This window comes from Euprymna scolopes, chromosome 33, assembly GCF_053919585.1.
Source record: "Euprymna scolopes isolate OS-2025 chromosome 33, ASM5391958v1, whole genome shotgun sequence".
NCBI lineage: Eukaryota > Metazoa > Mollusca > Cephalopoda > Sepiida > Sepiolidae > Euprymna > Euprymna scolopes.
In genome coordinates, this window is record NC_136514.1 from 63,814,905 (window position 1) to 63,829,498 (window position 14,594).

The following is a 14,594-nucleotide window of genomic DNA, read 5'->3' on the forward strand; positions in this document are numbered from 1 at the left end:
CAACAGTAGTTTGGCTTTGTTTCAAGCCCCTTTCTTGATTCGTAGAATGACCTGCATAGGGCATTGGTTGAATACTGCTAGGACTCTACATTTTTTTCTGATGTTATTTCCTGTTTACTTGATGGGCCAAAGGTTGTACACATGGTTAAAATAAACATTAACAAACAAGCATGCAATGTATGTATCTCTCACACACAACGGGTCTAACTTCTGAGAAAACATACCCGTCCAAATTCTGACGCCCATGATACATCAACATGATTGGGCACTGTGGGTGACAACCGACATAATGCTGTAATATCTACTGGACGTCCTGGTCGCTTTGGTTCAACACCAGGTTTAGTTGTAGGTATTGGGTTCTGGAAAGGAAGAAAAAGAACAAATGTTTAGGAAAATTACAGAAAACACTTTATAATACTTGAAAATTTTTCATCTATTCAAGTTTATAAACAGAATGACAATAAATGATCACATATACGACAATTGTTTCCCAAAGAAAGAAATCATTAGAAACCCTAAATGTTTTTTTTTTTATCAATAATTTTTTTTTCTTTACAAGTACAAGATCCTAGAATTTCTTGATTTTGACCACTTTTGAAAAAAAAAAAAAAATATATATATATATATATATATATATTTCTGATTACAAACAAAATTTACTGAAAACACAAATTGTTCTATGCAACAATCTCTAACAGATGTGATAAAATAATGAAAAAAATTTTTTTTTTATTTTACTCAATTTCTGATCATATCATTTCGAAAAGTTATAATGCAAATTTTTAACTATCTGTTAAAGCTTCTTTGCCCACGTATGTGTATATGTGTAGATGGTGTAACAAGGATCCCCAACCGGCGAAGTGAAGGAGGGGGGGGGGGTGAATAAAAACAACAATAGGCAGAGGTGCTAAAAAAGTGGTAGTAAGCAGGCAGGCAGGCTCGAACCTGTAATGCAAAGAGGGAGAGAGGGGGGAAAAAAAAATACATGACATCTTTGTCGATGTCTGCCATTTCATTTATTTGTTTACCCACGGTGTTGGGGAAAGCCAGCTCCCCATAAAAAGGGAGTGTCTAAATGAATAGCAATTGTCTGATATGAGGGGTTTCCCCCACATTCATCAAAGCTAATTGCTTTCTGGATGTCTCTGGCAGAAAAGCCGGGAAGCTGCTTTCGCTTAGTTTCGGTTTTATACGAACAAACACGCGAGAGGATAGAGTAGCGTGAATTTTATAAGTTGATCAAAATAAATCTAGAGACGATGTATCTTCACAAATCTTAGATTTTATGAACTAGGGAGTATATAAAAAAGCTCTAAAACATAGTAACCCCTGAGAAAAAAGCCTTTGCTGGACATACAGAAATGCGCGCACCACTTTTGCCTTTTATACATATACTGGTAGGGGGTACCCGGCGTTGCCCGGGTGTTTGGAGGTGTGTGTGCTTTTGGGGGGTTTAAAATAAATAAAAAAAGTTTTGGTAGGTGAGTATGAGGATTGAACCCGAACGCTTGAGGCAAAGTTGGAAATTAAAGTGTGAAAAAAAATTGTGCGATGTTAACCACTGGGCCACCGCGACATACTAACGGAAACACATTTGAATTTAAGTAATATAAACAATACATAAGAATAAGCGAAATAAATATTTAAAAAAAAAACCAAAAAAAAAACAAATGTTAAAACTTTAAAAAAAATCGAAAATAAAACCCACAAAAAAAAAAAAAACTAACGTAAGGTAAACGAACGATGTTAAATGTAAAAATGGGAAAATCAAAAAAAGAAAACGCGAATGTGATGGAAAAATAAAACAGAAAAACGAACATTAAACCTTCTTTAAAAAAATGTGAAAAATAAAAAAAAAAAACAAAAAAAAAAAAACACTGGCTTAAATAACCCTGTATCAATATTAAAATTAAAAAAAAAAATCAAAAAAAAAAAAAAGAAAAAAAGACACCTCACACCACGATTCGAACCCAAAACCTTTAGATAATGAGGCCGCCCTCTAAGCAACTGAGCTAAGACGACGTCAACAACATTGGATCGTTTTTTTAAATTTAAAGTAAATCATGTTCCGACGTCATTTGCGCATGCGTAGAAGCGAACTGGTCATGAGAGGACCGTTTTTGCTGACCCCTCCCTGTAGAAAACTGATGATTTTAGGGTGAAGAAATTAATGTTTTTGGCCAATTTTTCGATATTTGTCGGGCGAAGGTTGGAACTTTAAAATGATAACAATCTCGTGAAAATCCGTGACCTGTGTCGAAAGTTTTTGCGAGACATACAAACACACACACACACATTTTCGCTTTTATATCTATAGATATAGATTATGAAATAAAAGTTCCCTATTTAATACCAACTTATTCTTTTATTGAACAAATATTTTCGCAACAAGGAAATTAAATATTTTTATTACTATTTCATGTATTTACTTATAAATTATTTACTACATATCTTATCAGAACTTACTTCGACAGCGCTTCGATACATAATTGTAGTATAAAAATATAGTAGGTAAGCTATGCAGAAATATTTTTGTTTATTCTCAGGTTATCAATAACTATAGATAGACGCACGTTATCTATATATCTATAAAAGTGAAATTGTGTGTGCGTGTGTCTGTGCAGTTCCCTACATAACTACTGTGAAGTTTCAGTCTACAGACTCAAGATTTGATATGAGGGATATTGAGACTTGAGAAAATCTTTGTTCGGTTTTTGGCCAGAAATTTAGCTGTCATGGGGTCAAAGTTCAATGATTTTACCTTTGAAAATGCTACCAAACTCCTCCACTAACTTTGGGTCTAAACACTTGAAATTTTAGATGTAGGTTACTTGGATATCGATCAAACTTTTTAATTTGATTTGAACCCAAAACAATAAATGTTAAGGGGTCAAAATTGGGGTCAAAGTTAAGAAAAAATTTACCTCTGCGGTCTCTACTAAATTACTCAGCCAATTTTTGGTCTAAATATTTGAAATTTTACATTAAGTGTATTCAGACACACAAGCCTTTTAGTAAGTTTTTACTCAAAAATTTGGCAGCCAAAGGGTCAAAGTTCAAAAGATTTGACCTTTGCTGTCTCTAGTAAACTATTCACCCAATTTTGGGTCTAAACATTTGAAATTTTACATAAAAGGTATTCAAACATGCAGCAAGCAGTTTTTCGGCGATAATTTGGCTGCCAAGAGGTCAAGGTTGGAAGAGTTGACATATACAGATTCTACCAAACTCCTCTGCCAATTTTAGGTCTAAACACTTGAAATTTTAAATGTAGGTTACCTGGACAGGAGTCACACGTTTTAATATATATCAATATGCACATAAAGTTATGAACAGTACATATGGCTTCAGCAGAGCTGAGCTGAACTGCTAGTCTATATATATAAAATTGAAAATGTATGTGTGTATGTATGTACGCTTTTTCTCGATGTCCACGAAAGGCTTCTTTCAAAGAAGCGCTTGCTCGGTTCACAACTTCTTAAAACTTTTTATATCATTTATAAATTGTAATATCTCAGAGTTATCCACTTAGCTCGCCTGTCTATTTAATTTTATTGACTTTCAAACGTTAATTATTCCACATTTCCCGCATTGGCACGTGTCACATTCGGTTTTCGGTATAAAAAAAAGCAAAACTCGACTCTAATCACAGACCGAAAGCCAGTTGTCTCCAGAGAGCTAATTAACGTTTGTTCAATGTCGTCTTCGTCATATCAGACTGTACCTCCTAATAAACAGGGAGCGGGTTTTTAAAAACAAACAAACTGATTTATTCACCTCATTCAAAACTGTCCCGCACAAAATAACTGCTGAATACCTATTGCCGTTGTTTTTTAAAAACACTTTACTATTTTCCAACTGTGCGTCGTGAAGGCTTTGTTTTTTTGGGTTTTTTTTCTCACATTTTCGGGTTCTTTTCACATACCCCGAAAAACACCCGGGCAACGCCGGGTACCCCTCGCTAGTATACATATAAAACAAAAATAGTTTGTCAATTAGCATTTTATGTTAGCATTCAAAGTTAGAGTTGGAATCAGTACAAGTTCATTGATTTAGAAGTCAGAATTGGCCAATTTAAAATTTTAACAATCAAAATCCGAGTTACCACGTTCTGATTTTGCTCATGTGTCATTTTTCTATAAGATTTTAAGGAATTCAATAATGATAATTATTAAATCAAGTAATTGATTTGAAGAAATTTGCAATAAAAGTGTTAAAGTGTTCGGAATAATAGTTTTGACTTTTATACTTTTAACTATTTAAAATAACACGTTATACTGTATGTTTTGCTTTTGTATATATTAAGCACTAATATGGGCCATTTTAATTCTTGGATAATGCCCCCTGCTTGTATAAAGTGAAGTTTAATATCAAACTCACAGGAAGTGTGGCCAGTTTTCCATTAACTCTCACACATATACTTGGAGGGAAATTGTCATCCTGTTCACAGCTGGTTTCCAAAAGGCAAAATCTGTAAAGACATGATATTAGAAAAGCATGAAAAGATCATGTAGAAAAATAAATTTTATATATTGGAGTATTTTATTTTAGAGAATAATTACATTTTATGAAACAAAATAAAATATGGAGTTATGTAAACCTCTCAAAAGATTAAAAAGTTGCTTTGAAAAAATGTTTTTATTCTTTTTTTACTTATTCAGATTAAGACATTAGAATCACCATACAGCTTCAACATGTAGTTTTGAGAAATTCTAAAATATTGATATTTTAATTTTAACTTCATTTTGTAAATAACATAAATTGAGAAAAATATGAAAATAAAAAGGAGATTGTGTGTGTGAGTAGAGCAACACCTGTTTTATTTTTTTGCTGTCATGATAATTTAATTGGGAATCATCAAGTGTGCGATTAAAAAAAAATCCAGTTAAAAATGAGAATTAAAAGTAAAACTTTAAATACTCAAGTTGAGATACAGCCAAAGTATGATGAGAAACAAAAGAAACAGCTGCAAAATGTGTAACGAACAAATAAAACCAAAATCATGATACAATAAAAATGTTTTACCTTAACTGTACTTGAGTTGTATATTCACATTTAGCACCTGGCCTAAAATCTCTAGAAAAAAATATAAAAATGCACTATTTAGTTTCTTTATATTCACTGGCATTGTGAGGTTACTATCACTTCAACAAAATTTGAAACAAAAATGTTAAAGAATAAACATTTCATTCATCAGTTTGTTGTAAACATAGGACAAAAACTTCAGCTTTTATTCATATAAACTCTAGTCTGAGTGCTCGGTATTGCCTGAGTGTTTGGAGGTGTGTGTTGAGAAAAAAAAAAAAATAGTGGTAGTAGGCAGGCAGGCAGGCTCGAACCCGTACTGTGAAGTGAAGGAGGAAAAGAACATGGAAAAAAAAAAAAAAAAAAACTTTGCTGTTGCGTCCATCGCCAAACTGGAAGTGGCGAAGGTTTAAATTAAGGCTAATCAATCGAAAAGAGGGGATGACTTTCGAAAATATCAGCAAAAAAAGCAACCCCTTCTTGTAGAAAAGTGCCCAGTTGAGGGTGAAGGAATTAATATTTTTTTCTCATTTTTTGATATTTGTTGTCTGAAGAGTCGAGCTTCAAAACGATACTGATCTCGTCAAAATCCGTCGCCTCTGTTAAAAGTTTTAGGCAAACATACAAACATGCATACATTTAAACAGACAGGTGAAATTTATATAATAGACTATTGTTGCCTGGGTGTTTGTAGGTGTGTGTGTTGGGTGGGTGGGGGATGGGGTAAAAAAAAAAAAAAAAAAAAGTTTTGGTAAGTAGGTAGGATCGAACCCTGACGATTGAGGCGAAGGTGTAAGAGAAAGTGTGAAAAAAACCTGACAACTTACTCTCCCTTCATGGGTGAGTGGGTAACTAAACAGAGCTTAATTTTAATGATTAAAAAGTTAAATTGATGCGCGATTTTAATGATCATGCCATAGACGTCCCGCAGTGAACATATACTGTGAAACAGTTTTTCTGGTTTCATTTTCCAACTTTTTGGTTCGCGAATCAGCTCCCCACAAAGAGGAGAGTGCCCATATGAATAGCAATTGTCTGATATAAGGAGTTCCCCCCCACGTTATAAAACGCCCATTGCTTTCTGGACGTTTCCGGCTTTCGTGCCGGGAAACGCACTTTCGCTTCAGATCAGTTTCGCTTTTATACGAAAAAGCCGAATCAACACATGAGAAGCCAAAATAGCAATAATTTTGTAAAAGTTGCTGTAAATAAATCTAGATGCGATGCGCGTTCGCAAATCCTAGACATTATTATCTAAGGGGTATATAAACACTTCTAAGTGATAGTACCCCCCCCCGGGAACCTTTTATATATATATATACTAGCGGGGGTACCCGGTGTTGCCCAGGTGTTTGTAGGTGTTAAATAAAAAAAGGGGGGGGGGGGTAGATCGAACCCGAAACCCTGAGGCAAAGCTTGAAAATAAAATCGGCCAGCCAGGATTTATTTAAGTAAGAACCAAATTGACAGGTGTGCGCCCGGAAGTCTTCGAGCGTTACGGCAACGACGACGATGATGTCAATGACGAGGTTTGTTTGTTATAAGCGAAGTAAAAAAAAGAAAACGTTTTAATTAAGCAGGGGGGGGGGTAGATCAAAACACCAAAAAAAAAAAAAAAAAAAAAAAAAAAAACTAACCTAAGGCAAACGAACGATGAAAACAGAAAAACGAACACGCGAAAAATGGCTTAAATAACCCTGTTTCGATATTAAAATTTAAAAAATCGGTGGGTACCCGGGTGTTTTTGGGTGTGTGGTCGGGGGTGGATAAGCGAAGTAATAAAAAAAAAAAAAAAAAAAAAAAAAAAAAATGAACGTTACATGAAAAATGGCTTAAATAACACTGGTTCAATATTTAAATTAAAAAAAAAAAAAAAAAAAAAAAAAAAAGACATCTCACACCACGATTTGAACCCAAAACGTTTAGATAATGAACCAATGCGCTAATCAACTGAACTAACGTTATGTGTTAAAAAAAAAAAAAAAAAACGTTGGCCGGGTGTTTGGAGGTGTAAAAGAAAAAAAAATTTTAGTAGGAAAGTAGGCTTGAACCCCGAACCTTTGCCGTGGAGGTGGAAATGAAATGGAAAAAACCTTGGGACCTAACCATCTCGGCCATGAGACATGAGAGAAGAGGAATGAAAAGCATTTTAATTTAATGTTCATAAAATGAAATTAACAGGTGCGAGAAGTCGCGTGATGTTTGACCTTCAAACATGACGCGGCTGCGAGCCAGTTTTTGCTTGTTTGAAAAGCGAAAGAAACATGCGGGGATCGAAATATCTGGAAAAAAATAGCGCGTGAAAGTCAGGCAAAATAAATACACACGCGACCCCTGTTCTTAAGTCGTAGATATCATTTAGATGTGATATAAAAAGTTTTCAGAAGAAGCGAGCCGAGCGAGAAGGCTGACGAAAAAAGCCTTTTTGCAGGCATACACAAAAAGCGAACATACATACATATTCGCTTTTATATATATATATATATATATATATATATATATATAGAGAGAGAGAGAGAGAGAGAGAGAGAGGTACATTTCAATACAAATTTATCGTTAATAACATATCAGGAAACTAAAAGGAAGACTTCAATTCACCTCTACAATTGTGTTTGTGTGCTTTTTTTAAAACTTGATTCTTTCATTAAATTTAAAAAAGAGAAACAGCCACTAAGTGGTTGGGAGCAGTATCACTTTCTTCATGTAATGTTGCTAATGAGAACAGAGAGAAACGGAGATAACGAGAGAGAGAGAGGTAGGCCAAGCAATGAATCACCTTCTCTTTCTCAACTCTTGCTTTGTATATGTTTTTTTCGTAGCTAAATTTTAATTACTTTTCCCAAAGATTAATCAGCAAATATTTGATTAAATATGTATTAATTTAATTTTTTCATTAAATTAACTGAAGATCAACAAAAATATTGCATATACATAAAATAAATGGAATAATAAAATTACAAATGAATATCACCTAACATTTACTTAACGTAGTTTTTCTAATTGAACAGATCTTTGAATGTCGATGGGTCTTTCTTCTGTACTTTATATACGGTATTCCAAAACGTGTGTGTTTGGTTAAAAGTCAGAAACTATACAAGATACATGCAAACTCTATATCATCATATGCTGTATGACCATGGCTACAGAAAGAGTAGGCTAATGAACATAACAGCGTGACGTCATTACCAGATCAACATGTAGGTAAAGAAAGTTTTCAGTGTTCAACCACATGGCAATAAAAATATTTTTTGTTGCCTTAGATTGTGCATGTTTTTTATTCTCCTGAAAAGAAAAAAACAATTCTCTATTTGGATAATTATATAATTGCAATTATAATAATTGCACATTGGAATAATTTCCATCTAACAAAACCTAACAGCAAGTGGATTGGTTTATTTAATCACAAAAACTTTTTGTATTTTATTTTTTGAATTTTAAAAATTTCTTTAATAAAATTTTCTTCATACTTTTATTTCGTGCTTGTTTTTATTTTATTTCTATTATTATATTATATCTTCCACACTAATATTTTAATTTTTTTGTTACATTTATTTTTTCATATTCAAATAATACTTTTGGCCTTTTTTTTTTTTTTTTGCCTCAAATAGTACCTTCAAAAAAGTTTTTGTGATTAAATAAACCAATCAAAACCTTTTGTGTATGCGCTTTTTAGGGAGCAACCATTAAATTAAAACCTATTTATGCAGGATCTATGTTCCCCGCAAAGTATCTTTTTTTTTTTTTCAATTATTGTGGTTGTTGTAATAATAATAATAATGGTGCTTGTGCAGTGTATTCACCCTTTTTTTTTTTTTTTTCCACTGAATTGTTAGGTGAAAGTGCAAAATAGTTAGAACCCCACCCCACATCCAATAAAATGTTATAAAACAAACAAACACTTAAGTTTTAAATAAATTTCAAAGAAATAAATTATGCCCGGTGCTAAAATATTGAATTCATCTAGTGTTTTAGTTTTAAGGAAAAAAAAAAATCGTGAAAAATGCTTCTAACTTTAAAATATTTGGAAAAACTCAATAAAAAGTTTTATTTATTATTAAAAGAACAGACTGAAAAATATTCTCATAAAAATTGTTTGCTTTGCAATTAAAAAAAAAAAATGAAATTCGAGTTCCTCCGCTAGATATAAAAATTAAAAAACAATCATCTGCACAAGTGGTCAAAAGGTAGAGAGCATTGGAAATCTGGGGAGACTTGTTGTTACTCGGTCTCCAGCGAATACCACAAGTTACTGCTAGTGAGCGATCACTGATGATGGCCTGTGAGACAACTCCTAGTGAGTGAAATAATAATAATAATAATGTCTCCTTCCAAATTCATCGCCACCCTGATTTCATATTGTAGATGTTTACTATATTTTCTTAGATTTTAGGATTCCTAACCATGCAATTGATGAAACATGGGAAAAAATGGACATAGAAGAACAGAAAATCAAAACTTTAAATATAAATTCTGTATTAAAAGTAATAGTTATTGAAATATTTCAACATATAATCTTGTGGGGAAAATCCAGCTCCCCAATAAGGGGCACTCTGGATAGGAACAAAAATAAAAATCGTCTCATTCATGAAGAATTTCTACACCGGTCGAGGACAGAAAAGGTGAATTGTAGCATCAGAACAGATACTACACTGTGATCTTATCCCGAAGGCCAAGAACTGATTGTGTTTTATGTTTCTTTAATTGTTTGTTCCCTCAATTCATAATTCAGTTTTTTTTTTGTTTTTTTTACATGGAGTTCACCACTTATCAAGGCCCAATGGCCACTCAGGGATAAGGGTTATTGTGTGTACAGTAATCAAAGGGATAGTGTAGCAATAGTATTGGAGAATTGGTACGGTGTCATTACTTGGGGGGGGGGGCGGTTCATCAGGAATTTGTTTGTGTTGGACTTGAAGACATCTAGGTTGAAGTCGGGAGGGAAACAGGCAAGCGGAACAGAGTTCCACAGGCGTGCAGTTCTAAGAAAGAAGCTTTGTTCATGGTATCTACGTTTTGATTTAGGCACAGATAGGGAGTGGGGAAAATTATTGATGGTGGTTTCAGCTAGTCGGGTGTTTTTTGAGAAAGATTGGCGGGGGACCAGACAATGGAGCTCAGACGAGCACCTGCCATGGAAATAACGATAGAACAATGACAGGCTCGCTACGTCTTTTCTGTGGGAAAGAAGTTGCAGGGTAGAGAAAAGGGCATCCCCCACCAAGCCACGGAGTCTATTTTGTACTCCGTCAAGGCAGGATAGGCTGTTTTTTGCAGCCCCCACCCAGATGTGGCAGCAGTACTCCATCTTTGGACATACTTGGCTCTTATATAGATAGAGAATTGCATTAGTAGTGAGATATCTTCTGGAGCGGTAGAAGGATCCCACCATTTTCCCAGCGACCTTGGCCACAGACTTGTTGTATGTATTCCATTTAAGATCAGGTGTAAAGGTTAAACCCAGGAGCTTATCAAATCCTGGGGCCTCCCGAAGACGAGAGTTATCTATTTCAACTGATGCCAGATGGGGATCAGAGCGTTTATGATGTAGAGATAGGAGCTTGGTCTTAGATGCATTAAAAGTAACCAGCCACCTCTTTCCCTACTGTACCACGCGCTCAAGATCAGAGGAGAGAGAATCAGAGAGAACATCATCATTTACGGCCTTTGATATGTTGCCATAGATGGTCGTGTCATCAGCATAATGTCAACGAAAGATTTTAGTATGTGTTTTGGGAGATTATTGATGTAGATCAGGAAGAGAGTTGGGCCCAGTATGGACCCCTGAGGGACTCCAGCATTAATACTGTAGGCTTCTGATTTCTGCCCATCAACCACTACTCCTATGAGCCTATCAGACAGAAATGATTTAATGATAGAGAAAACATTTCCAGTTATACCGTAGCTGGAAATCTTGTGTAGTAGGCCTTTATGCCAAACCTTATCGAAGGCCTTTAATATGTCGAGAGCAATTGCCCTAGAATTGAAGCCTTTGTCGAGAGATTCGCTAATCCTATGAGATATAACCGTTAGCACATCTGCTGTAGATCTAGCAGAGCGGAAACCATATTGCGTTTCGCTAAGAAGGTTATTTCTGCTGAGGTGGTTGACTACTTCTCTATTTATTGTGGATTCCAGCAAACTCATGACACACAGGAGACTTATTGGTCTGTACTGAGAGGGGGATGACTTATCACCTGAATTCTTAAATACAGGGCATACTGATGAGGTTTTCAGGGTGTTGGAAAGCACTTCACCTTAAGGCAACGCTTAAACAGTTTTGTAAGTATGGGGGCAAGTTCTGATTGTAATTTTTTTAACACTATAATTAGAATACCGTCGGGACCAGTTGCTTTACTGGAGTCAAGGTTCTTGATTAGCTTGGCGACCTCACGCACAGATATTTGTATGTTGCATAGTGTGTTGTCTGTTATAGGAGGGAATATGGGGAGTTGATGGCCTTCGTCACACAGGGTAGAATTTGCTGCAAAGTTTTTGGCAAATAGTTTGGCCTAGTCGGATGCTGTCGAGATGACCTCTGGTCCATTGATAATGGTTGGGATAGAGCGCACATTTTTGTTCAAGATCCTATTTGCTATTTGCCAGAACTGGTGGGAACCAAGCCGTTGCTCAGTTACTTTGGACTTAACGGATTGTGCATATAGTTCTCTTGCATTTTTTATTATTCTTTTACAGTGGTTACTGGCAGTTCTGAAAGCAGCTTTAGTTTCAGTGCATCTATTACGTTGGTAGCTATGGAAAAAGTGATGGCAGCAGCACATTCGGGGGAAAACCATGGCTGGCTGTTAGGTTTTTGTTAGAATTTTTTGGATGGTATGAATTGGCCTATGCCTACAAGTAACCATTCGGTCAGATCTGATACTATAGAGGACACATCCTTTTTAAACATGGAATGGAGATGGAGATCAGATATGAATATATCGAAGCTATTCCAGTCCGCCATAGAGTATTGGTATACAGTACAGTGGAGAGGTACGTCTGTAGATTTATTATATTTCATTTTTATCTTAACTGGTACGACGCAGTGGTCAGAGGATCCCAGAGGAGATAGAACGGAACATGAGCATAGCTCAGGGGAAGTGGATAGAAAAAGGTCTAGAAGGCTTGCGAACTGACTGGTACTATCGGGCACACGGGTGGGCTCGCGGACAATCTGAGTGAGGTCATAGGCAATGGCAAAATCATGACGGAACCTCCCCTCCTCATCAGTCTTATTTGAGTGGGTCAGCCATTCCACATTATGGACATTGAAGTCACCGCAAATGTGAATGTTAGCCGAGGGATGAGCAGACAGGATGTGGTCAATTTTTTCTGATATACTCTTAAAGACAGTAACTCCACTGTTGTGGGGGCGATAGAGAGCAAATATAAATGCGGTGGTGTAAGCAAGTGCAAACCGGAAGCACATATAAGGTAGATTAGGGTCTTCTCTGCAGATATCCCTGCCACATGGGAAGCCATCTTTAATGTAGGCACATATTCCATGCCCGTGGCGATCTTGGGAGTCAGATTTAGATGTTAGGTTAGAGTATCCTTTAATTATGAACTCATCTAGGGAGGTGGTCGGCCCTATTCCAGTTTCGTTTAGAAAGAATATGTCAGGTTTCGTCTCCTGTAATTGGGTTTCAACCTCTGGAAGGTTAGAACGTAGACCCCTGATGTTGGAGAAGGAGATATGGTAGTAGGGGTGTACGTAGGAGGATGGGGTTCTAGGTTTATTCGTGTTTTCTTTTTTGAGATATTTCATGTTGAGGATTTTGGGGTTTGTGGAACAGGTCAGCATACTTTGTTAGAGCAGAACAGAGAGGGAAAGTAAGACAGGAAAAAAAAATTTTTTTTTTGTAGCACATGATAAGGTAAAGCCGTAACAATTACCCAGAAATTACATAATTTTACATAGATAATATTTATATTTTATATTGAACTATTGGGCATACCAGGCGTTGCCTGGGTGTAGGTGTGTGCATGGGGGGGGGGAGTAATAACCCTGTTAACCCCCCCCCCCCAAAAAACAGCAAAAAGCAGAAAAAAGAAAGAAGAAAATATGGCATAAATAGCCCTGTCGGATTGAACCTGCAATCTTAAGATAACAACGCTGTGTGTGGGGGGGGGGGGGAAAGATACGAGAAGTATTAATCCTGTTTAAATTAAAAGAAAAAAAAAAAAAATGTTGCCTGGGTGTTTAGAGGTGTAAAAGAAAAAAAAAGTTTAGGTAGGTAGGATCAAACCCGAAGCCTCGAGGCTAGGGCGGAAAAAAAAATCTGACACGTTACACCGACGCCAAACAACTAAGAACTGACAAAATGAAACATTTAAAAAACCAGCAAGTTAAACTAACATCAACGTTTTCTAGGTCAAACATGACGTCATTGTCGCAGTAGTCGTAGAAAAGGGGAAAATGAAAGATCGATTTTTTGCTACCCCCTCACTGTACAAAACTGGTCATTTTAGGGTGAAGGAATTAATGTTTTTGGCCAATTTTTCGGTATTCGTCGTCCAAGATTTCGAGGCTTCAAAATGATACTAATCTCGTGAAAATCCGTCGTACATACATACATACATACATACACACATTTTCGCTTTTATATATATAAATGAAGTTCAGTTTGATTATTAATCAAATTGGTTTCCTTTCTTTTCTTTTTTTAACATGTTTTAATGCTCTTTTTAAAAATGCCTTCACTTAGTATCGACAGTGACAGTTTGACAAATCTTACTTACATTGCCTGCAGGCATTTTTCAGTTAACAGACCTTCTATATCTCGGTGGCTGTAGTATGACCAAAAAAAAAATACTGCCATATTTATTCCCTTGGGATCACCAGAAATTAAATAGAGGTTGTACTAGTAGTTGTTTCAGAAACAACACTGAAAAGTCAATCAGTCAGCTTTCTTTAATATAAACAATTACCAGTTGTTTTTTTGTTTGTTTCAGGCATCTTTCATCACATTATAACTTTCTTTTTTTCTAAATTCAACCGAATAATTTTCATAAATTTTTAAAGCAATAAATTTACTTGAAGTTAACTTCAACAACCTGATGGTAAATAAATAATTTACAATAACAAGAAATAAAAAGAATATTGGTAAAAGAAAATAAATTTCACCTAGATAAGGCTAGAGTTAAACTAAAAGAAAACATTATGTAGCTATGATGAGTTGTATATTAAACAAAAATGATAAAAATGTCATTAAATGAAAATATCATCCAAAATTAGCCAAAGTATGTGTTCAAACAAGATATTTAATGAGAACATATGGTATATACTTGTGTAACAAACATTTTAAGACCAATTTTGCACCCAAAATAAGTTTTACATGGTTTTGGAACTGGTAAGCATCAAAATTTCAAAACTATCTCTTGGAATAAGAAGTGACCTTGTCTGTCTTTCTATCTGAGGAACGGTCTACCAAACTCCTACATCAATTTTTGATCTATAGGCTTGAAACTTAGGGATTAAGACCTGTGGAACAAATTCGATTTGGTCTTTAGCCAGTAAAAAAAACTGCTAAAGGATCAAAATTTGAAAATATGGAACTTGACAGGCATAA

At 35.3% G+C, this 14,594-nt stretch overlaps 1 protein-coding gene across 9 annotated transcripts in view; it reads right to left on the reverse strand.

The window, feature by feature from the left end:
- The window catches only part of LOC145258267 (E3 SUMO-protein ligase PIAS2-like), a 319,485-nt gene that overhangs the window by 62,562 nt on the left and 242,329 nt on the right, over window positions 1-14,594 (reverse strand). For all 9 annotated transcript variants that reach the window (XM_080116258.1, XM_080116255.1, XM_080116257.1 and 6 more), the window contains 3 exons: window positions 5,026-5,076; window positions 4,381-4,471; window positions 225-359 (listed from right to left, as the gene is read on the reverse strand). In XM_080116258.1, the coding sequence (XP_079972384.1) occupies window positions 225-359; window positions 4,381-4,471; window positions 5,026-5,076 (277 nt within the window). The remainder of the gene's footprint in view (window positions 1-224; window positions 360-4,380; window positions 4,472-5,025; window positions 5,077-14,594) is intronic.